The 24,271-nt window shown below is 41.2% G+C and overlaps 1 protein-coding gene across 4 annotated transcripts in view; it reads right to left on the reverse strand.

The window, feature by feature from the left end:
• Positions 1 to 13,603: 13,603 nt before the first annotated feature.
• The window catches only part of SLC5A9 (solute carrier family 5 member 9), a 32,849-nt gene continuing 22,181 nt past the window's right edge, over positions 13,604 to 24,271 (reverse strand). For 3 of the 4 annotated variants that reach the window (XM_083619582.1, XM_083619585.1, XM_083619583.1), the window contains 4 exons: positions 23,633 to 23,801; positions 20,900 to 21,115; positions 16,954 to 17,113; positions 13,604 to 14,010 (listed from right to left, as the gene is read on the reverse strand). In XM_083619582.1, coding sequence (XP_083475708.1) covers positions 13,802 to 14,010; positions 16,954 to 17,113; positions 20,900 to 21,115; positions 23,633 to 23,801 — 754 coding nt within the window. In that variant the 3' untranslated portion in view covers positions 13,604 to 13,801. Of the gene's footprint in view, positions 14,011 to 16,953; positions 17,114 to 20,419; positions 20,575 to 20,899; positions 21,116 to 23,632; positions 23,802 to 24,271 lie in introns of those variants that run through there. The other variant, XM_083619584.1, reaches the window with a different exon arrangement.

The raw sequence follows: 24,271 nt of genomic DNA on the forward strand, positions 1-24,271 counted from the left end.
GGCCACCAAATGTTCACCAGCAGTTTTGAAACATCCCCTGAGAAGAAACCTTTCCAGCCTTCCACTGAGTATATCCCATGCTAACAAATAAGGGCAGGCTGCTTGCTCTTTAGGCATTCAGAAATTTATAGAGGCAGGGGTGTTTGGCTTCTGCTTCTTTTCAGAAAGGAAAGAAGTAAACATACTCCTTTTGGAATACTTATATCATTAGAGCATAGAAATAATAGATGCCCAAAGGTGGTTTCAGATGTATCTGAAAACAGTGTGAGAGGTACGCAGTGCACAAGATTACCGCCTGCCTATCTCCATTTTATATTGTGTCTTTCAGAAAGTCTCCTATCTCTGCCAGCTCTGTACAGACATCTACATTTTGTCAGATGTCGATTTATTTATTTAAAGCATGGGCAGCTAACTTACAGGCCTGAAAGTGTTGTTGGATTGGAACTCTCATCATTCTCGACCATTGGCCAGCCAGCGGAGTCCAACCCGTTAGAAGTATTTTTATACCACCCCTCAGCAAAACTGACAGGATGCATGTAGTGGAAATCACAGGGCACTATTATTATTTATTTTCCAAATCTTTTATAGAGCTCAACATAAGAATACGTGGTGCCAGGCAAGCCTTCCTGGAGATGGCATTCCATAAGCTGAATGCCACAACTCAGAAGGGCCCTCTCTGGTCATCACTCATCTCATGCTGAATGGTGGTGGGATCCAGAGAGGTACCTAAAATAACAAATGCAGTATTTAAGCAGGATCCTGTGTTAGAAAGTGGTCCTTCAGTTTTCCAGGTCTGAAGTCATTTACGTAAGTACCATCACTTTGAATTGTTCCTGCAGATGGACCAACTGTGTTGTGGACACAGAAAAGTTGTAATTCCAGCATATGGATGAATTTACAGAAAGGTGGATGAAACCCAGCAAAACATTATAGCCAACAATTATTTATGATCCATACAGGTCATGTAGTGTACTTTTGGAATATTGGGTTGGGGTGCATATGAGCCACCCAGAGTGGCTGGGGAAACCCAGCCAGATGGGTGGGGAATAAATGATAAAATTATTATTAAAATTATTATGTTAACAGAAAAGCCCTGAGTGTCAAATTAGACAAATTAATGCCAAGAGGTGGGAAGGAATCGTGAGTACAGTGGTACCTCGGGTTACATACGCTTCAGGTTACATACACTTCAGGTTATACACACCGCTAACCCAGAAATAGTGCTTCAGGATAAGAACAGAAATCGGGCTCCAGCGGCGCAGCGGCAGCAGGAGGCCTCATTAGCTAAAGTGGTGCTTCAGGTTAAGAACAGTTTCAGGTTAAGAATGGACCTCTGGAACGAATTAACCCGAGGTACCATTGTACCTTGTTTGGTGGCTTGCCCTCTCTGTATGACCCTTTAATTCTTTGCCTTTTGCTTTCAGGCCTGTTGAGCATGGTGGTCTTCCCTTAGTATGAGGTATAGCTAGAGCTGAGATGAGAGTGAGTTATTAGTATCACAGGGTGTTGATTTCCCTGATCAGGGATGATGGGAATTGTAGTCCCAAAACATCTGGAGGGCCGAGTTTGCCTATGCCTGTTATAGAATATTGCTACAGCACAATCCTATTCCTAGAGATATTTACTCAGAAGTAAGCCCTAATGTGTTGAATGGGGCTTACTCTCTAGTAAGTGTATTTAGAATTGCAGCCTTTGAGTGGTCATTTACATCAATAGTGCAAACCCATGTGTGGTCTATCTCAGAGCTAAGTCCCACTTAATTCAATGGTACTCGCTCTCTGGTCACTCTTTTTCCAGTAGTTCCGTAAGAATCACTTTGCGCAATAGGTTGAGTTCCTAGTGATAGATGTCAAGACAAAAGAGGAGCGTCACCAAACATCCAGGAATAGATCTTTCCCCTTGTATTTTTATCACCGCAGGAGCTGATGGAACACTTGGACTGTTTCACAATTTTGGGGTGAAGTTGCACCTGTTTCTGCCCATAATATTTGGCCCCACAAATATCCCTTTTTATCCTAAATGCCTCACTTTTCTGCTTCACCTGTCTCTGCCTAGAAGTCCTGGGCATGTTAATTATATAATTCTAAAAGTTGTAGAATAATACAGTCTGTTGAATGTTAGTGATTATTTGAGATATGAAAGCAGGTAGAAATTCCTCATCCTTACCCACGTATAATCCCCAAATCACTTTCTGTGGTTGGCTAACCTTCTGTTAGCTGGCAAACAGCAGTGTGCATAGGGCAGACTCTGTCTCCTCTTTGACTTGCAGGGTGTGATAAGTAACATTTCAGGCAATGAACCAACATAGTAATAAACAGTAATTGTTTAGTGCACCTTGCCTTCTAATACAATTTAAATCCCTTCTATCAAATGCAAATGTCTAAGTTCCCCAGCAGTGCTTTAAATAACATTTTTCTGTGCTTGTTCCTTATCTTTTGTCATCCACAAAGTGGTGTGTTGGTGGCATGAGATGGCACAATTCCACCAGCTTCATTTTGCATCTTAAAAAGAGCTGTCTACTCAAGTGCAGAAAAAAACTGGTTCAATGAAGAGTGAACTGGAATTTAGAGAAGAAATCTTTTCTTTCCAAAATAAATAAGTAGTGTTGCAGCATGCGAAAATTCCTGCCAGGCATGGTATTTTCTGCAAACAATATAAAAATGTAATCAGCATAAAGCAGCAATTCCTTATATTGAAAAAGTGTTGACAATGTGCTCCGTGAGCTCAGAAATCGAAAGGAATGTAAAAGGAATCCCAAATGCTTTGTGGATTTAAGTATCTTAAAATTTCTAAACGCGTGTGGTGTGCAGTGATGAACAAGTTAGCCACTTTCGATGCAGTTTTCATATAAGTGCAACAGAGGATGGATGGAGTGAACAATTTACCAAATGGAAATTGAGCATTATAGTATAGAATCGTAATATCCCTTCAAATCACAAGATCTTTATCACAGATGAACACCAAATCACAGCAACAAAATAATGGTGAAATTCTCAATGGCTAGTTTAAGATATGGTGGCTGAAGTCACCCTGAGTGGTTAATTTCTTGGGCAGAAGCTTCTAGTGATCAGCAGTGAGATATGTCCCAATATTGGCATATTAATTGTATTGCAAGGATATGTTGTTTTCATAGGAACCAACCCTTAGGGGCCGTGGGAGCTTTGGCCACCCACAAAAAATATTTATGGGCATTCCCATTCAAATAGTGTATATGCACTGTGTCATGTGGTTGATTATGCAGGGCGGGGCTTACCTGGACCCCTGCAATCTTTTATTCAATTTGGCACTTCTGGTTGTCTTATCCAGCCAATCTGGATTTAGCTCAGCCCGTTTGGAAATTGGGTTTGTATTGGGTTCATTTTGAAAATAATTTTAAGAATGCCATGGGATTTCCAAAAATGCATGGAGATTTGGTATAGTCTGGAACTTCTATATGCTGATCCAAAAATCCATGTGTGGTTGGACAGCTGCAAATCTGTCAGATGAGGGTGCTTCCTATTCATTTCAGTGGAGGACTCTGGTCCAGACACATGGAAATGCAAGATGAAGTTGTAGCAGAAAGGGGGCACTGAGTTAAATCACATTCCCTCATCTGGAACAAACTGGCTGGATTAGTGCAATACGGGTTTCACTATTCACACTACGTTACCCATTTGGAATATTCCTGATGAATCAAGGGTTCTAGATGCTTCAGATCTTATATGGTTTTGTTTTGTTCTTTGTATGTAGAAGTGAATTTTGAAAGTATGAAGTTATGCTGCAGTGTGAGCTTTTAACCTGTAAAGTATTCCTTCTATTTGTGTTGTTAGAACCCTGTGGATCAAACCTTGTGCTTTCTTACCACACAGTGATACAGAAATGAATGTTTGTGAACCTTTGACAGATTTTGTCATAAACGTGATTTATCATTGTGTTAAAAACATGCACCTCTTTTTAAGAAGCCCAACATCTAAAAAAAAAGAAAAAAAGACTTTGCTGTAGCCTTCCTGGTTTACTGGTTTTTAATCATGTAGCTGTCAGAAATAAACAACCACTGTTCTTTGTGTGATGGAGCCTAATGTTAAAGCTGTCAGAGTCCACTGAGAGAGTGCAAGTGTAATATTTATGTCTATAGGGCCTGCCATTCATGCTGTTCTCAACTTTCACTGATTTAGGGCTCAGCTGGTGTAAACTGGGTCTTGTTTCTGCACACCTGAAGTCAGTGAGGGCTTTTAATATGACTTTTTGATGTGCAAAATGACACTGTAATGGCTTCCACTCAGTTGCTGTGTGTTTCTAATCTTTCAAAGGTATACCTGTTCCACCATGTTCAAGATTTCTTTCCTTGAGTATTGGAATAATTGGTGGTATTTTAAGATAGTGAACTGTGCTGAAATAAAGCTGCTTACAAAGCTAAATATGTCACAGTTAATAATAAAACTACTTTGTTATTATGTAGATCCCCCATTTTAGTGGGCCTTCTGAGGGGGAATTTCTCTGAATTGTGCCTTGCTCTTCTCCAGAATCCTTTGCCATATATTCACTTATCTTCTGCACATAAAACCTGGTTGAGTTACAGATGGGAAGAAATTCAGCTTTGCTCATCCTAATTGATATTGAGTGGTTTTTCATTCCTTGGAGGCAGAAACAAATACATACCAGAGTCTGAAATCTGATAAATTTATACCTTGGTAACTTGTGATTGTGTGAAAAAATATTCCAGCGTGAAGTGTCTTTTGATAATTACTGTATTCATGTAATATATATTTGGTCTGTGTAAAAATATAATTTCCTGTGTATACTGTACTAACAATATATACAGTGGTACCTCTGGTTGCAGACGGGATCCGTTCTGGAGGTCCAGCTGGATCCCAAGGTTTTTACAACCGGAGAGACAGCTTCTGCGCACATGGCGGTAGAGCGCTTCTATGCATGCACAGAAGTGGTCTACCACTTCTGCGCTGCGCGCTGGGCAAAAAGCCGAAAATATACTTCTGGGTTTGCCGCTTACGTATCCTGAAGTTTACGTAACTGGAGGGATACGTAAGCGGAGGTACGACTGTATTGGCCTTGGTCTTGAGTGAGCTAGACTTTTAAAATATTGATTGGTTCTCTTTAAATCTGATGAGCAGATTCAATTGCTTACTTGCTTTTTCTGGCTCAAGAATAATGTATCATAGTGGCCATGATAATTGCTAGAAAATCTGATGATATGCTAGCAAACATTTAAAGTATGGATAGTTAAAGACTATCACAATTTTGGAGAGTCCCTGCATTTCTGAGTGACTTACCTGACGTATGTTAAAGCAATGTGGTGCTCCTCTAGCAATTGTAAATGCATTAGACAGCTGTGAAGTTGTTAGAATGTTTTTGTACTGCAAGCAACAAAAGATTTTTTTAATAATGTTAGGAAGGAAAAAGGTTTTTAGTAAAGTTAGGAAGGAAAAGTTATGCAGAACTCTTAAAATGCCTTAGACATTAATTACTTGAGCATTGACTTTCAGTTAATGGAGACAAAAGTGTGAAGTCCTCTCCTAAAGCACAAAGACACTGAAATCTTACCTAGTAACAGAAGTGGGGAGAGGTTTAGGCTATTCATCACAATAAATAAATGAGCCAAAGATTCCCAAGTTTCCTTTTATTAGTTCTTTCAGTTTGAAACTTACATGGTCTGCTTGTACTGATGGTTTGAGTTTAACTTTGCGCAGCTCCTACTGGAAGAGAAAATTAGGCATGCACATTCTATTATATTCTGGAGAGGTAGGAAAGCAGCGCTCTTGTTAAGTGCTAGGAAGATTTTTACTGGAACACTGAGAATGGCATGCGAACCTCAGGCCCTGGGTCAAATGCAGCTCTTGAAGCCTCTCTATCAGGCTCTCAGGACCCTGCCCCAGGCTACTGACCAACTTTATACTGTGCTGTCCTTGAACACTTTTGCTAGGCTGGAATGTGTCCTTGAATTGTGACAGTACCCCTTGCTTGTCTTAATGGAGGATGGATGTGTGTTGCGTGTGAAACCTCAGATATTCATGCAGCAGGAATGTAACCTAATATACAAAGGTAAGTGTTAGATCAATTTCTCCACCAACTTTTGTCATTGGTATGCAACCCTGAAAAGGTTGCCCATGAAGGAATGTAAACCGCAGGCTGATTTTCTTTTCCTCACTCCTGATTCTAAACACTGGCATATTGTCTTGTTTCCATTCCCCCCTCTGTCAACCTTGGTTTTTTTCTGTGGTGCACCAAGACTCTTGGTTTGAAATCCCCTTTTCCAGCAGCCATGAACTTTTCTTTGACCCTCTCATTGTCAGAGGTTGAAAGAGCAGTATGGGGCTGTTTGCAAAAGGACTTTCAAACAAACCACGCTGTGCTTTGAAACCCCAACAATTGTGGCTTCAAAGCATAGCATCATCTGATGTCATTGTGCTGGCAGGTGACTGCCCACCAATCGAATTTGGCTTGGCAGGATTGGGGAAATAAGAATCTGGCCTGCCAACCAAAAAAGTTTCCCCACCCCAGTGATAAAATATCAGATAAATGATTCTTTTCCTGAAGCCAAAATATCTTCAAGTTAAAGTAATTACTAAGTAAATAAATGCTAAGGCAGTTCACAGTCTGAGAATTGACTTACATAGTTCCAATTTAGTACAGTGGAAATTGTTAAATTACATTTTCTGATCTGGGATTGGCCTGATATAAAATAATAGAGTGGGGGTTTATGACGCAGGAATTTGGTTTCTATCAAGTGGTACCTGTTTCAGCCATGTAGCAGTTGTGTACATTAACAGTCCCTATTTCCCCTTTTTGGAGGCATTTCATCCTTGTTTTTTTCTTTCTTTTTTTATTATAGATCTATACCCATTGATCTAAAAATAGTTTATTTTTTAAAGAAACCCAACAAAATCAGTCAGATTGGTGGTTTGAAATTGTGTGTGTGATTCCCCAACAAATACAGGTTGTTTCATCCATGTACCTTCTTGATGTAATAATTACTTGTTCCACAAAGGGAGTTGGAGAGGCTGTTACCAGCTAGACACCCCAGTGGTTTCTCATTAGATTGAAAGTTTTGGGAATGCCATGACTTTTGTAAGATGTCTAGATACCCATACCTTTTGTGACGTGTTTTTTTTTACCCTACCTCTTGAACCATTACTCCTGAGCTCTCTTAAAGCTCCATCCTTCCTTGTTAAGTTTTTTTCACACTTTACTTTTTGTGCAGATTGCTATCCAGAAAGAATCATTTTTGGTGTTTGTACCTCAGGAATCATGAATTTTAAGTTGCAACAGTAGCAGCTAAAAAAGCCAATGCAATTCTGGGCTGCATCAATAGGAGTATAGCATCTAGATCAAGGGAAGTAATAGTGCCACTGTATTCTGCTCTGGTCAGACCTCACCTGGAGTACTGTGTCCAGTTCTGGGCACCACAGTTCAAGAAGGACACTGACAAACTGGAACGTGTCCAGAGGAGGGCAACCAAAATGGTCAAAGGCCTGGAAACGATGCCTTATGAGGAACGGCTAAGGGAGCTGGGCATGTTTAGCCTGGAGAAGAGGAGATTAAGGGGTGATATGATAGCCATGTTCAAATATATAAAAGGATGTCACATAGAGGAGGGAGAAAGGTTGTTTTCTGCTGCTCCAGAGAAGCGGACACGGAGCAATGGATCCAAACTACAAGAAAGAAGATTCCACCTAAACATTAGGAAGAACTTCCTGACAGTAAGAGCTGTTCGACAGTGGAATTTGCTGCCCAGGAGTGTGGTGGAGTCTCCTTCTTTGGAGGTCTTTAAGCAGAGGCTTGACAACCATATGTCAGGAGTGCTCTGATGGTGTTTCCTGCTTGGCAGGGGGTTGGACTCGATGGCCCTTGTGGTCTCTTCCAACTCTATGATTCTATGATTCATTCTTTCCATATACATCACTCTTAAGGAAACAGGTAAATATACCCATTTCACCGAGGTTGAGAATAAGTTTCTAGATAGTATCAAACAAGAAATTAAACTGAATTGGTTCAATGTTAATATTGAAGATTCTGTATTTTTACAGTTCTGAACTCAGTCTTCATAGGCAGATATATTTTAATTTGTCAGCTGCCATTTTAATCTATGTGGCATAAAATTAATAAGGGCAGTTGTGAGTTGGTCCTCTCCTGGGGTGGGGAAAGACTTCAGCAGGATGAAAGTATTTAAAGGCTGCAATTGTGTGAACTGGCTTTCTGCACTCTCCAGCAGTAAACATTTGACAGAAGGTTGCTTTCCTTGCCTGCCTTGTTTTCTGCACAATCATCTAGTGTTTACATACATCTTAGCCTCTGTGGCATTTTTGAAGACTTTATTTGTCTCATTTACTTTTTTGGTGCGGATAATACTTAAAATACGAAATCCATCTGTGAAGCATATTGCCTAGTCACGTTGAAGGGTGAAACCAGTTTTTAATTAAAATTTTATGCAGCACTTGTATTTCACTTTGTCCTTTTCTATTATGAAACACTTCAATCTTTTCCCTAAAACACATATGTCTTGTGTGCTTCAAGATGTTCCTCGCTGCTCATGCAGAACTGGTTTCTTAGCTCTGTCAGCAGAGCACCATATGCTCGGGGTTCATTTAGCTTCTCTCCCTGGCATTTGTGTAGGCAGTATCTTGGCTGCAATGCAACTCGACTGTACTGTACCCCATTCTTCTATTTTGGGAAACTTGTCAGAAGATAAAATAGCAAAGAAACACAAAAACTGCTGGAGGATGCTCCAGGGTCTTGCATTCTAAATAATCTAAGATAATTTGGCCAATCAAGGCAGGGGCTTAGCATACACACGAGAGTTGCTTTCTTAATTATGCCTTGTGCTTAGTGTATAAAAGTGAATGAATGTTCTATTGTTAACACCAGAAATAAGGGCTGGAGATTAAGATACTATTTGGAAAGTTGCATGGATTCTAAATTGCTGTGCTGCTCTATATACCTTGATGAGATTTAAACAGAGAAGATAGCAGATGTCTTTTGTCTTCGTGAAAGTTAAAAGTTTCCCTTGCTGAAATTTTCACCATTGGAGGCAGTTTATTTATCATCATGGCTTTGATCATGTTCCATCTGCTGATTAAAAATCCATTCCTAAACAAAGCCGTTGAAAGGACAGCATAGCCTTTGGTGCAGGAATGAAACCAGCACTCAGCACCACTAATTCTGGAGACTGAATGCTATGTTTTGGTGCTTCTAATCCACAGCCCATTTACCTCAGGTGTTCCCAATGATGCTCATCCTTGTTAGTCCACATGGCTGCGAAAAGCTTCAGGGCCTTTGGAAGCCATACACTAAAAAAACCCAAGATCTACCCAGGGTTCTTCCTTTGCTACATATTGAGTACTACAGTAGCCATCAAGAAAAATGTGGGATATCTGGATGAGCTTTTAGAAGGCCTGGAATATGGTATACTCGTGTTGCATTCTGCTTAGACTACCTTTGGTCTCCTCCCAGAGATGCTGGTAACGGTGGCCCATTTGGCCTCTTCCAGTGCAGACTCAGAGATCTCAAGATGTGCATACACTGCACAAAAGCACGATGCAGAGCTAATACTGCCCAAACACATTCCCATTCCACTGAATTTGGAGGATCAAATAGCAAGGCACTTAAACATGTGGCTCGCTGCAAATGAATGTCAGAAGGCAACTAGAAAAACAGAGCTTTTAAGTTAAAAGCTGAGTTTCTGCCACCTCCCTTTTCTCAATATTAAACAAAGCTTCAGTTCATCCTCTCTCAAATAACCTTTAAAGTTCTCCAAACTTTTTAGCCCTGCAGACACTAAGAAATTATAACAGTAATCTGTTTTATGCCTGTCTGTAAATCTTCAGAGATGATGGCTGTAGGATAACAAAAAAACTAAAATGGTGGTTTGCTGGCGCTTCCAACACAGTGCTTCTGTCCCCATCAGTTGTAAACGGTTGCACCAACAGAAACGATTACAAGTCCCACGTGTAAGTGATCAGGACTAATTGCTGAAGGTTTCCTTACGACTCCCATTTTAAGCAACAATTAAAAAGGCGTGACAGTAATTACGTTATTCCAAAGAAGTGGCTTGAGTTTCCATTAATTTGCTAACAAGGGAGCTCCACCAATTCACAGCAAAAACTGGAATAAAATATCTTGAGATATTTCTAGCGGTATTTTTCTCCACATTCAAGCTGTAATTTTTAAAAGAAAGTTGTCTTTGTTTCTTCCCATTTCCTGTGCCTCTAGATAGCAAAGGATAAGCCTTCCTCCTTTCTGTACTTTTGAAAAATTAATAAACATCTATTAAACATACTCTCCTAAAAAGTGTTGGAGACATAACTTCCCTTTCCCACACCACTGTTAAGTCTCTGTGCAATTACATGACTTTAGCTAGTGAGTCTCTCTTTGAAAAAAAGTGCAGCTTTGGGCAATATATTTGCTTAGCAACTTGATTTGCTGCAGGTCTCAGCACTGCAGAAAATTATGTGGTTTATTTGTATGAAGAATAGAATATCTTCAGAAGCCTCTAAAGAGTACTGCAATTGTTTGTACTTTTACATGCAGAATATTATTATCATCATTAGATTTATTACCTGCCCTTCACTGGAAGATCCCAGGGCAGTTACAGCAATATAAACAGTTTAAAATTTTTTAATTGGTGTGGGTTGTTTTGTGCTTTCTCTTATGCCCTCTGTGTAAAAAGCCCCAACATCTCTGAAATCTGCTTGCTACTTCAGTGGTAACACATGTGTAGGGTAGCTTTTTTCCAACTGAGTTTTAAACCCAGTCTTATTGTGATAAGATGAATGACCCAGTGGACAATGAAGTCTTGCCCAGACACAATACAAAATGGCTTGAACAGAACCCACAGGCAACAGAGAAAGAGTGAAAAATGCTTTTGCCTCTGTTGATGAGGAACCACCTCTTGGAATCAATTCCATTGGCAGCTATCATACACATTCTTCACCATCTCCTTGCTTAAATGCAGACTATGGTAGATGGGAATCACCATCTCACCAGGGACCATCTTTTCGCTTGTACAGAGGTCGATTTTCTCTTCTTCTGGGCAATGAGAACTCTAGCGTAACAGTTTTCAGTGTGGCCAATACTTAAGGACAGTGCTGCCTGCCCCACCACATTGTACTAAACTGTTTCAGCAGCACTGAGTTACTGAAATGTGACTGCCTCTGTCCCACTAGTGCTTCCATTGCTCTGCAAAAGCTACGTAGCATTTTGTCACCTCTCAGTTCACTCAGTAATATCGCTCATGTTAACAGACCACTTGTGGGAACTGCCCTTTAAACAACAGTGAGAGACTCTGCCACTCACTTCCAGCTCCTTAGCTGTGCCAAACTGAGAAGATGACACTTCTGCACTTGAGAACTCTTGCCTTAGCAGAGTGCCACACTTTCCAAAACAATGATGGCAGCCGCGTGTAAAAGGTAAAGGACCCCTGGACAGTTAAGTCCAGTCAAAGGGGACCACCGGGTCCGGGACTCATCTTACTTCAGGCTGAGGGAGCAGGCTTTGGCTACAGACAGCTTTCTGGGTGAGGTGGCTAGCATGATTAAACCGCTTCTGGCACAACGGAACGCCATGACGGAAGCCAGAGTACACGGAAACGCCGTTTACCTTCCCTCCGCAGAGATACTTATTTATCTAATTGCACTGGTGTGCTTTTGAACTGCTAGGTTGGCAGGAGCTGGGACAGAGCAATAGGAGCTCACCCCGTTGGGTGGATTCGAACTACCAACCTTCTGATCGGCAAGCCAAAGAGGCTCAGTGGTTTGGACCACAGCACCACCAGCATCTCCTTTCAGCTGCATGTACACTGGTGTTACCACCACAAACCCATACAGTGTGTAAGATGAAAATATGTACATTTTTGAACACCCATACAGGTTTCAGAAACCTGACTGGGCCAGGGTTCCTAGGTATATGATTGTGTGACATCACCTGACATGAGGTGGTGGTGTAGCGCTGCCACACACACACACCCCAGTTGTGTTTGCATAGCAAAGGAACTCTTCTTACAAAAGAGGTTTTCAACTGTTTTATGAAAACTACTGCCGTATACTATTTAGTGCTTGCTAACATTGTAAGAAAACATCCCAGAATACTGTGTTGTTTTTAGTGTGCCATTGTAGTTTGCCAGTATAACAATCTGAACAAAGTTTAGGATTTCAGGCTGGAAATGGAAGGTAATTATCTGATCTGAATGGTCTCTAGCAGCTGAAAGTCTTTTTAAATTTGAATGAACGAGCATGGAAGGATTTTCTTGGTGTTGGACAAAATGGATTGCAGTGTAATAAAGATGAATGCCTTAATTGGTGAGAAAGTCATCTTATTAACTCCTCTATATATTTAGAATTTATAGGGAGTAGTGCATAAAAGATGAAAAGTGATTTGCAAATCTGATGCCCATCTTCCTCAAATTTGTAGAGGTGTTTTTTTTTGCTTACAGTACTAAAAATGTGCCATAGAAGCAGGTTTTCTTTTTAAACCCACTATATTTCAGATAACATTTTAAAATATTTCCCCAATAAATTAGTGTAGTGACATGTTTGTAGGGGTTCATTGTTAATTTCATTTCCTCTTGCTCAGCCAGCCTGACAACAAAACAGCAAGTCATTAATCTTAGTTTAAAAGAAGATTCTTTTTTTGTGTGTGGAACAATAATGAATGACCTTGATAGATTTGTCAGGAAAATGAATGATAATCATTTGCTGATCGACACAGCCCTAGCAAGGAAGATTAATAAGAAAGTATGCATTGACATCATTAAAAATGTCTGCTGCCAAGGGACTTACACGTCAATTACAATTGAGGCAACGTACTGGATAGTGCTGTTATATCACAATCTGTTTACAACACACACACACACGTATGAATTCTATAGTGCTAACAACTCATTTCTTGAAATGTCCCAGCATGAAAAAAAATCATTCTTTAGTGATTTATCTGAAGAAGTGTGCATGCTCATACCAATAACAAACTTAGTTGGTCTCTAAGGTGCTACTGGAAGGATTTTTTTTGTTTCTTTAGTAAGTCAGAGCCTCTGACCCATGCATGTCTGTACAGTATGAGACTGCATATAGGTCTTCTAAACAGTTCTACTCGGTTGAACTGATGTCTAGTTCTGGTTCTGATGGTGCCCATCAGTGGTTGGGAACAGAATGGAAATCTGGATTTTATATTCCATTGTTTCCAACGACCCCACCTGAATGCATTCAGAAACCCATTATGTTTCTCAGCACAATTCATGCAGCACATCTTGGCCGGACCTTTGAATTAAACACTGCATAGGCAGCTGGCAAAGGAGCACAATGAATGCACTCTTGGTATTAGCCTCCTCCTGTTCTGAGGCTTACCTGTGGAAAGGAACATAGGAAGCTTCCTTATACCCAGTCACATCATTGCCCCATCTAGCTTAGTTTTGTCTACACTGACTGGCAGCCTGAGTACATGCCATTCAAGAAATAAGACTGACCGGAAGGTATGTTAATTGCATCTCTTGCTTTAAAAATTACCCTGTAGTTCTTCTCCCCACTTTATATATAAATAAAGAAGATGTCTTTCCATTTTCAGAAGCATGGAACTTTGGAGGAAAGTAACAGCTATTAATAATACATATTTCTTAGACTTGTGGTGTGTAAATCACTTTATCGTCTGTCTTCACAACAACCCAATGAGGTAGGTCAAGGTATCACTGATAGCGGTGGAGACTGAGAGAAGGGGACCAGCTAAAGCCACAGTGTAGGCCCACAGCTGAATGAATTGCAACTTGTAGCTTCCGGTTGATGCCTGTGCTTGTTCTAACTGGAGCAAGGCAATCCTGGGCTCATCCAAAGTATCCCCATAAGAAGATGTTAATAGCCAAGAGAGCTACAGCATTGGCATTGCAAACAGCCTTCCACACTGGCTCTTCCTTGATGCTGGTGAGTTTCTTTTCAAGCGCCGCTTCCTCCTCTCTGGTTAAAGTGGGCTTGGGGTCAGTGGAAATCCCACAGAACCAGAAAAACACTTTCTTCCAGCAAGGATGCTTCACTCCTGAATGGGAAAAAAATGAGGAAAATGGTGTGGGCTTTTTAAAATGTTTTTTGTGTTTATATGAACCACTACTGGTATTTTACAGTTTTAGCAGGATGAGGTAACTTTATGACAGAGACAGATGAAGTATGGGAAAGTCACAAACTCACACAGGTTCCCCAACTCCGAAGTACAGCATGGCTACTGCACTGGTTACTGGAGCCAAGAGGACATTATACTGCTGGTCAACATACTACCCCAATCCCCAGGTAGCTTGAATCCCCTGAACTCCAGCATTGGCTCCCACTTCTAGACTATAGCCCACTGATGACCAAACTTGGCCCTCCAGCTGTTTTGGGACTACAATTCCCATCATCCCTGACCATTGGTCCTGTTAGGGATGATGGGAGTTGTAGTCCAAAAACAGCTGGAGGGCCAAGTTTGGCTATCACTGCTATAGCCTAACTATTGAGGCTACCAGGAAGCAGCATTTAGATCCCACAGACACTTCATAATGAATGGGAACCAGTACTATTGGGTGCACTGTTGGAAGGACCTTACTAGTGAACACAAGTAAAGCCCTTGCTCCTGGATGCTAAGCCGTGAAGTACAGAGGCTCTTGCTTTGTTGTCCTGCTTTCCTTCTGTGAAGTTCCTCCAGCAAATGAGATCTGTTGGTTAATATGACGTGTGTGTGCATAGCATTGTAGCCCTGTCTTTCTCAGTTCCTGTGCCTTTAATAACATCTGCCTGCTAGGGAAAGCTTCACTTCACCTGTTGAACCTCTTCATCTCTCATGGTAGAACAGACCAGATATAAAACAGAAGGAAACCCTTATATCTTATATCTTTCCCACTTATTTTTCCAAACGCAGCCCTTTGAGGTACTAAAATGGCATAAACACACACACACACAGAGCCTCATTCTGCTTTTGCATGAAGGATGTTACATTTCCTTTGCCGTCAGTGCTAATAACCTCATCTTCAGGATAGCTGTTTACAAACAGATGCAAGGACAGATGAGTTTAGTTCATGTGAAAACAAAGGTGGCAAATAATTAACAACATTAGGCTGAACAGCTGCTTCGAATGTGAATCAAACTACCTGTCAGACCCACAGATAAAAGTCTGGTCTCCTCGTTTTACAGTGGTTTCTAGACCTGTTTCCTTTGGACCTCTCCACAATAAGGAGTTTCAGAGGATAATAGTGCCCCCGTCTCCTGATTCCCTGATTCCCTGCCTTTTTTTCTCAGTTCTGGACTTAACATGTGGGCTAGCATAGCTGTTATTCCATAGGCACCAAGCAGGGCTAGGGAACCTGTGGTCCTCCAGATGTTGCTCCCATCATCTCTGACTATTGGCCATGATGTCTGGGGCTGATGGTAGTTGGAGCTCGACAGCATATGCATGACCACAGTTTCCCCATCTTTGTACAAAGATATAGGACAATGAGCTCTAAAAGGAACACTTTGATGAAGGTAAATCCAACAGCTCTGAGCAAAGGATGGGAAGTCAGCCAAGTTAGAAAATCCAAGGATTTGGGGAGGGGGCTTTGTAAATGTCCCATTTTACTTGCTATGCAACAATTTTCAGAAGTGTAGATATGTGCTGCAGCAAAAACAACAAAGTGTTGTGGCACCTTAAAGGCCACAGGCTTTATCCAATGTTCTGTCTGCTAGTGCAAGTGTGAGTTTAAATGTTGTGCAGAAGAAGAATCCAATGCAACAGACTGCATAAGCAAATTTTTGTGCAATCTGCTATGCATTCTCTCTTGCAACAATGTTCCACTGGTACAAAACATTTCACCAGTGGAGCAAGTATACTGCTAAGTGACTTTTAGCTGTGCTGGATACAACCCCATACATTTAAAGCACACGGCGCCCCCACAATGAACCTGGGAACTGCAGTTTACTCCTCACGGAGCTTGGATTTCCAGCACCCTTAAGAGATCACAGTTCTCGGGGTTCCTTGTGGGAATCAGTGTGTCTTAAATGCATGTTAAATGTGCTTTAAATGTATGGTGTGGATGTGACCAAACTAATTTATTATGCTTTGATTTATAATTTAGTGGATTGCAGTCTATTTTGTCAGAAGTTCATGTCATAATACATTTATTGGTTTTTAAGCTGCTTTGTTGTTGTTTCCATTATACCTGCGGATTAGACTGAGAGGCAAGGAGAATGGCTTTAATCCTAAACAAATATTTGTGGCATCTCCTCACTGAGCTGACTCTCGCATTCTGTATGAAAATGACTAAAACATTTTATGCAAGATCTTTTTGTGATAATGAATGATGATTATTCCAGCTAAACACAACACTTTACATCCACCCAACTTTCAAGTTGCAACCACTGGGTTTCCCTTTTCTGCTCTCAAATTCTTGCCAGAAGATAACATTGCAGTGCTGTGAACTTGTAAAAAAAGAGTACGGTACGGTAACTCCTCTGACCAAAAGTGCAATTAAGCTTTCCAATCTTTGGTTTCCCTCATTTTAGTGGAGAAATGTTACACATCAAAGGAAATTGTTTCAGAATAGGCCTCTTAAAGAACAACAGTCATGGGGGGGGGGTTATAAAATGTAACTTATTGGATGCTACACTGATCAGTTTTTGTAGAATTTGGCACATGTTGCTGCAAAAAACAAAACCTATGATGCTAATAGGAACATTTCTCTCTCTATTTATTTCATAAAATTTATACACTGCTTGATTTTAAAACCCTCAAAGCAGTTTACAAAAAGATACAACCATAAAATCAGGAAAAAGTACTATACATTATAACATGAGCAGAAAGTTGCACCTATCTACCATGGCGTGTCTAGTCTGGCAAACCACATACTAAGCAGAGGACACAAGGTTATGGAGCAAGCTTTCTAGTCATCTATTGGCTTTGATGGACCCCGGATGTTCTATGTATATTGTGCACACACAAAAATACACAACTGGCAGGAGAAAACGGGTAACATACCTCCATGCTCTTTACATACTAAATCTCCATTCTCTGACTGAACAGTATCTACATCATTCTCTCTCTTGGAGGAAATCATCTCTGGGCTTGGGCAGGTGTGGCTCTCCAAGTCTTTTTCATCTGTTTTGCTGTGTCTAGTCCACCATGTCAGTCGGGCAAGCTGGGTAATTTGCAAATCAAAAACAAAGGTGTAAAAGCTGCAGAATATTTGTGTGTCATTTAGCGTCTGCTTGCTTTAGATCTACCCAGATTGACATAGAAGGGCTTAAAGGAGCATGGCTTTAGCCACATGAACTGTGTGGGGATAGGTTGTCCTGCAACTTGTACTAAAAAGGCACATCACAATCTGATGTATGTCTACTCATAAGTAAGTACCTTGTGATTTGCTGTCTCCCAGAATCAATAATATAAAATCATAGAATCGTAGAGTGGCACACAGAACCTTTATATATACAAAACAGAAGAGAGAACCGGAACCTCCTGGGTATTTTGAAGAGGATGGCGACATGTGAACACTGAAAAACTTGCATGTGGAAGCAGCACCAGTTCATGTGGAAGCCACCCATCTCTCTTGTGTTGAAGCATTAAGCACACACACCCCACTTCTCTGCTCCAAACTGACCCCTCCTAAAGTTGCTTTTCTAAAAAACAAAAATGTTGTAGGGAGTTCTAATACAGACACATTTGCACATAGCATGCTATTAGCATACTACTCTACTTGGAAAGTAACTCTCAAAAGGTCACTTATAAATGAACAGTAGTTTTAATACTTTGAATTTCAGGCACAAAATCTGGAAGGCAGTTTCCAGCTGACACAAAAAGTTGTATAATCTCCGGAAGATTTATAGCTTTATTTAAATTATTTTCAACCAAGATGAGCATCAGGCAAGGCTAATCTTTCTTGTCACATTGTGCTAAATTGCTTTGATTTGATGATCCTCATCTTTCCTGAAGAATCCTTTTAGGGGCTTCTTTCTATCTTTTTTACGTTCCTTTCCTTTTTTCCCCTTTTGGTTACTCATTAAATCTAACTAGAATGTAATGAAAATGGAGGACACAAAAGGATCCAGGAGACATTTCCCTCTTCCTCTGAACACAAATGGCTTGTTGGTGAGTGAAGGGGAAGAGATACATTAGGATGAAATAAAATAGTTTTAGCAGTAACGACAAAAACACTTAAACTAATTTAAGTGCAGGCGTGATTAATGCTTGCAACTCTAAAATGCACTTATTGGATAGGAAACAGATTCATGGGCAAGGCTCATCATGACTTTGGCTTGTGTAGGACACTTATTTCTGACATGCTAGAGTTCCTATGCATTCACCTGGAGAGAGACCATGTGTCTTTGAAAGGCCCATCATGCCAACCTGAGACCCCATTACTCCACCAGTTGCTTAGTTTGTCTTCTCTTGTTTTTTTCAAGCACATACTAGAGTTCTACAAACTACACTGAGCAGGTAAACCTACAAGCTGGGAGGTACAGTGGCTGCAGGACCTTCTTATCTGATGAATGAATGATAACCATTCATTCATTCAAATAACCATAAGGGTTGAGGGAGAATCCCACAAAATTGAGTGGAAGCAACATGGTAAATGTTTCCGCCTGATTTGGGGGGATCTTTCTTCTCCCTCGCTCCCCATGCTCCAGCCTACCCCGTTTAAAGCCCCCAATGTCTTGGCTCGACCTGTCCATGCTCTAAGATCAGCAGATGAAACCCACCTGGTAGTCTCTCTGTGGAATGAGGTACATGGTGTGATAACCTTGAAAAGGGTCTTTTCAGTGGTGGCTCCTGATACACTGCTAAGGTGCATTTGGTTCCATCTATAGTTTTAGGAGGCTAGCTATGACTCATCTTTTTCAGTGCACATTTGGAGGAGGGGAGATGTGATTGCTGCTGCTGTTGCTGCTATTAGTTACTTGTTATTCACTAATTAGTTGTTATGTGCTGTTAAAGGATTGTTCTGTTTTTATGGATTTTGATCTGGGTGCTTTGCTGTAAACCACCCTGGCATATAAATCATCTAAAGAAATAAATTCAGTAGGGTTCACAATCCCTCAGTAGAATAGTTTCAGTATTCGGCGGGGGTGGAGGGGGAGCTGCTGTGAGGAGAAAGAATTCTGACTCCCATTGTCTTTTTAGACATTTTAATATTTTTGCAATCTATTCTGAGTTTATTTTATAAATAAAAGTGGGACATAGTTTTTAATTGAATTAATACAGTACCACTATCCTCTTGTGACCTCACTTCCTCCTCTGCCACTCCCCACTTCCTCGTGTTCTCGTCTGACAAACCTTAAAAGAAACTTCGTCAAGATTGTTTAAAAAAGTTTTCCCTCCCCCCTTTTCCTCTGTCGAACTAGAATAAATCCTTCTCTTCCAAAATGCCATCTGGCATCTGGCAGTTGCGTTTCAGCTTCACAGTCTCAAATTTAATTGTAAGCTCCTTTGCAGAGTTTTCAAGGACGACATGACACAATATGGGCTATGTACAATGAAGACATATGAACTCTGAGGCATACCAAACAAATTCTTTGCATATTTGTTTTGCAGTACAGCATCCATCACCACAGGGATGGGAGAGTGTCCAAAACAGCAGGGAAAAATGCTTCTGCTTGCTGTTTTTAGGCTGTAATTCATTTAAAGCTTGGTGCATTAACGGTACTACTCAAACACCAGATACAAATCTCTCCTTCCTCTTCTGTCCATTTGCTACTGTCAGAGGAGAAGGTCATCAGAGAAAGTTTTGCGAGGCCATGTGTAGTCACTCTTTCCCAGATAAAACTCCAGGAGGATTGTACTCAACTCTGCACCAATGAGCCAGTGTCCTTATCCATTCAAGAGCATAGGTTCAAGAGATCATTCAAGAGATCATTTCAGCCTGAGGTTCGCTAATCACTCCTTTGTGGCCATGCTACGGTGAATGGCCCATTCTCTTTTCAGTCCTTGTCAGTTTTGCATGTGTTTCATTACATATTTACATTTTTTTTTAATCTGTCTGAAAATTCATATTTAAGTACACGTTTTATCACAAAATATGTATTTTAAACCTGCATTCTAAAATTCGGACCAGTGCAAAATCTGAAGGATAATTATGCTTCAGGTTATATATTAGTCCAGCTCACTGAAAAATGCAGCCTGGACAAATCTCTTCACCATTCCTAGGCAATACAGTTCTGAGAGCCCCACTCTGATATGGGAAGTTAAGTGGAGTTGAAGCTGTCTGCCATCTGGAAGGAAGGCTACATAGGAAAGCCAAGGGCTACAGGCACTCTGAACCCATGGATTATTGTCTATTCACATCAGTTGAGAATATGATCCATACTTTTGTTCATTGAGGAAAACTCTTTCCATTATTCACTAAGCTGACCCAGCAAAACCAGGATTGGACTGCTTTTGGGAAAACCAGAATTGTGAGAAAGTATTCAAAGCATCTCTTCAAGAACTCACGGAAAGAAAACTTTTTTACCAGTTTTATGCAGCAAATGAAATAAAGTTCTTTGCTACCAAACCTCAGTCGTTCAATGTAATTGAGATCACTTTGGGATGGAATGTTCTTTCTAAATGCCAAGGCTCCAACAATATTAATCTTGTTAGCTTACAAGATTGATGCCGTCTCTTCTGAAATACGAGAGAGGGTTCAATTAGAGCCATTACATTCCCTCCTCAGCAGCCCATTCTAATATGATTTCTTCCCCACTGTCTGCCTCTCTACTTGATAGGATGTGCCAGTAGTGTCCTCACAGCATGGAAGCCTGCTCTCCATTTCCAGTGCTCACTGAGCCTAAATTATTTTTTAACTCTATAATACCTGGGAAGCAAGATAATTCAGAAGGGCTTTCCAGTTTACAGTAGTACTGAGGGGTCCAAGGAACAACAAGGAAAACTAAGCAAGTGTTTCGGTGTTTTGTTTTAAAAAGAATATTCATCCTTGAAAGCCACTTACATTTTCCTCTGGGACTGGTGGTGTGCAGAGGCTAACAGTGACGATGACAGCTGCCGTTAGCACACACAGGAGGATAGCAAAGTACAGATAGTGCACATCTTTCAACAGAGCTGGCCTCTGGTCCTCCTCGCCACAGGAGGGTGCCATGTAGATAAACTCCATAACCATCCGAACGAGTCCGACTGCTAACCCAAACATCAGTCCCCAGAAAGCTCCCTGGAAAGAAAACATAGGGAGGTGTGATGAAATTTGAGTGGAGGAGTTGGAAACATGGGGTGGGATTCAAAGCAGTGCTTGGGAGATTGCTCCATCAGTGCTTGCCCAAGGGAGGTGTCTCCGCTACCAACACATGGTGTTCTGCAGGTTCTCCTGTCCCTTCAGAGTGGAGGTTAGAGTGTGCGGGGGGGGGGGGGGAGAGAGTTGGGGAAAGCCCTGTTATGCTAGTGGAATTCCTTAGGCTGGCTTCCACTGGTGGAATGAGTTAGTTAAATCCAGTCCTTGCTTACTGATTTTGTTAAAACATCCCGGTTTGGAAATGAACATGATCCAATTTCGTTCTTTATTGAGAGAAGGGCTAAAAACATATTTAGTTGTAATTTAAACATATGCACTACATTTAAATTTTAACAGGTATTTATTTATGAGAGTCATTGTCACCTAATATATAAGATTGCCATACCTAGACTTAGAAAGCCTTATTTCAAATCTTAACTTAGTTATCTTGGTTCTGGTAACAAAAAAACCCACATCCCTAGACCAATAAGTGTTTGGCCACTCTGCCTCTGAGCCAATGTATTTACCTTTTTAAAGTAATGCCTTCAGAACAGCTTTTTGGACAGTTTATCCTACAGCACTAGTTTAATGTTTAAAGGCATACAAAGAGTGGGACCAACCGTATGAGTCCTTAACACAAAACTGGGGTCCCTAATTCCATCCTGGCAGAGATTTTCAAGATAAGAACCCACCTCGTTACAAGCCTTTAATTACTGCAGAAGCACAGTGGAAACTTCTAGAGAGGCTCCTGTGGGACTAATTACATTGAAAAGACAGCAAAGACTAATGAGTGAACTGATTATAGTGTTGCACTGCTACAGCGTTGGAGAGGATGGCTTTCAGATCAGGAAGAGAAGTTAGGATTAGGCTGACAGCATTGGGGCATGAACTCAGGAGCAGATATCAAGTTAGTGCCCAGGACATAGGACTGAAATTGCAAGGATGCATTAAAGCAAGCCAGAAATGATAAAACAGCATGCCTGGTTGGAACCCAGATTAAAAAGCATCCATATTATCAGGTGGAGTTTCTCCAGGACCCCTCTGGCTTTGACCATCAGTCTCCCTAGGAACATTGATAGGTCCCAAACTAGCACTTCAGCATTAAGGGAGAATGGTCCCCTCCAAGTTCCTGTAAATTTCATCAGTCAAGCTATACAATTAGCTGGAATACGAACAGAGTTAATGCAGCCATTGCCCAAACCACACTGGGTAAACAACAGACCTATGTAAATGACATTTATGTAGCTGCGTATGTTTGTGTGGGTTCATTTATGGAGTGGTTGGAGTTACAATGATGTAAAGAGCAGTGGAACTCTACTGAGCTAGAGAAAGAGTGCCCATGGGAAGGGGAGGGGAGGGAAAGCAAGCAAGGGGGACTGAATGGATAGAAAAACCTAAGTTTGCATGAAATGTATGGCTTTCACCTGGGAGGGGGGTGGGAATCTAGAACAAAGCTGGTGTTGGAAACTGATGAAAGAACTATGGGTTCCTATGGGTTAAAAGGCCAGGAAATTATATTGCACATCTACAAGTAGCCTAGAATAACGGATCTCTGTTTTTGTTTGGTCTTACATCATGCCGCTTCTTTTTATTCCTTGAAATTCCCTTTAAACAGAAACAAAGCCCTTTCCTTCCACTCCCCACCCCAATACCCTTAACTGGGTTTGAAGGGGCAAAGACCTGAAGTGAGTTGGTCAATGTTTGAGTTGCCCCATTCCCTTTGAAGGGAGTATACCTATTCAAATTATCCTCTTAAATGCTATGGGTTTGGGACAGGCACAGTCCCCAAGGTCCTCAGGAAGTCAAGTCCTAACTGGTATTCCTTGCACACTGGGGCACCTGGGGTTTGAGTCCTGAGCCCCAGAAGGTGGTTACTGAATTCTCACTTGAGTGGGTTTAAAGAAAAGTGGCGCTCCCCTCAACGTGAGGTGCTGGTGTTATACCAGGACATACAGTTCTGCAGAAATGGGTCTATTTAGCAAGTTTGTCAAAAAGAAACAAGTGAAACTTGGCTTGATTTCACAATGTGGCTAGATCTCCCACATAATTATATACGGCTCAGCTCTCTTGAAGTCTCAAACCAAAGGAGATTTGATGACTGGAAGATTAAAGCTAGGGAAATTCAGTTTCTGAATAAGAATTACTTTCTAAGCAGTGTGTGGGGGGGGGAATAAGTTTCGGTGAATCTTTATGAAGTCCCTTCTTTTCTCCCTGCTCCCCCCTCTCACTTCCTGTGCCTTATCACTTCTTTCAGTTAAACAAGTAATCAAAGCCCTGAGAATCTTTTTTTAAAGAGATGCTGTCCTCTAATGGGCCTAAATCCCACAGTTGTTGCATTCAAGGGAAAGTCAGTCAATATAATAGTAATGAATGGTCTTGTCTGCCCTGAAAAACTATGAAACGATGACATTTGGGAGATGCTATTATTCATACGCACCTCCTCATTGATTCTGTACTTACTGGCTCATTGATCCTCTTGCAGAAGATTGCTAGGATGAAGAGGGCAGTGATGGGTGGCGCTAGGTAACTGGTTATTGACTGAATGTAGTCAAAGAGCTGACCGCTGTTGGCTAGCTGGATGATGGGGATCCAGAGGATGCTAATGGCAACGAGAATGAGGACAAACACCCTGCAAGAGCAGGACAAAGCATGTTACTTCTGCACAACTTGACAAATCTAACTTTTGATGTTCTCTGTGGAGCCATGGAAAGGGGGGTGGGGATTTCCCCCCTCACGGCACAACGGGGTTTGGGGAAAACTCAGCAAGTGCTGCTTTGTCAAGACTTCAAACAGAGAGTACATTTCATTGACCGAAAGGACGTTAAGGGAAAGCTGCAAACGTGCTGCTGCTGCAATGATCATGGACAGCTCCCATCCTGCAGATATGAGGCATTTCTGGCGGCCATGATTTTTTATAGGCAGAAGTCACTTGAACAGCAGCAGAGCAATCCCAGAAATGGGGAGAGCACACAGCCAACAGCACAAGCTGCAGAGTTGGGTATGGAGACAGGAGGACACCAGCTGTGGAGGGCAATGACATGAGCGTTTGGTCCAACCAAATCTGCTTTGGGATCAGGTTCAGTGATTTGGATCAGAGAC

Source organism: Podarcis filfolensis (assembly GCF_964270895.1).
Source record: "Podarcis filfolensis genome assembly, chromosome: 6".
Lineage (NCBI taxonomy): Eukaryota > Metazoa > Chordata > Lepidosauria > Squamata > Lacertidae > Podarcis > Podarcis filfolensis.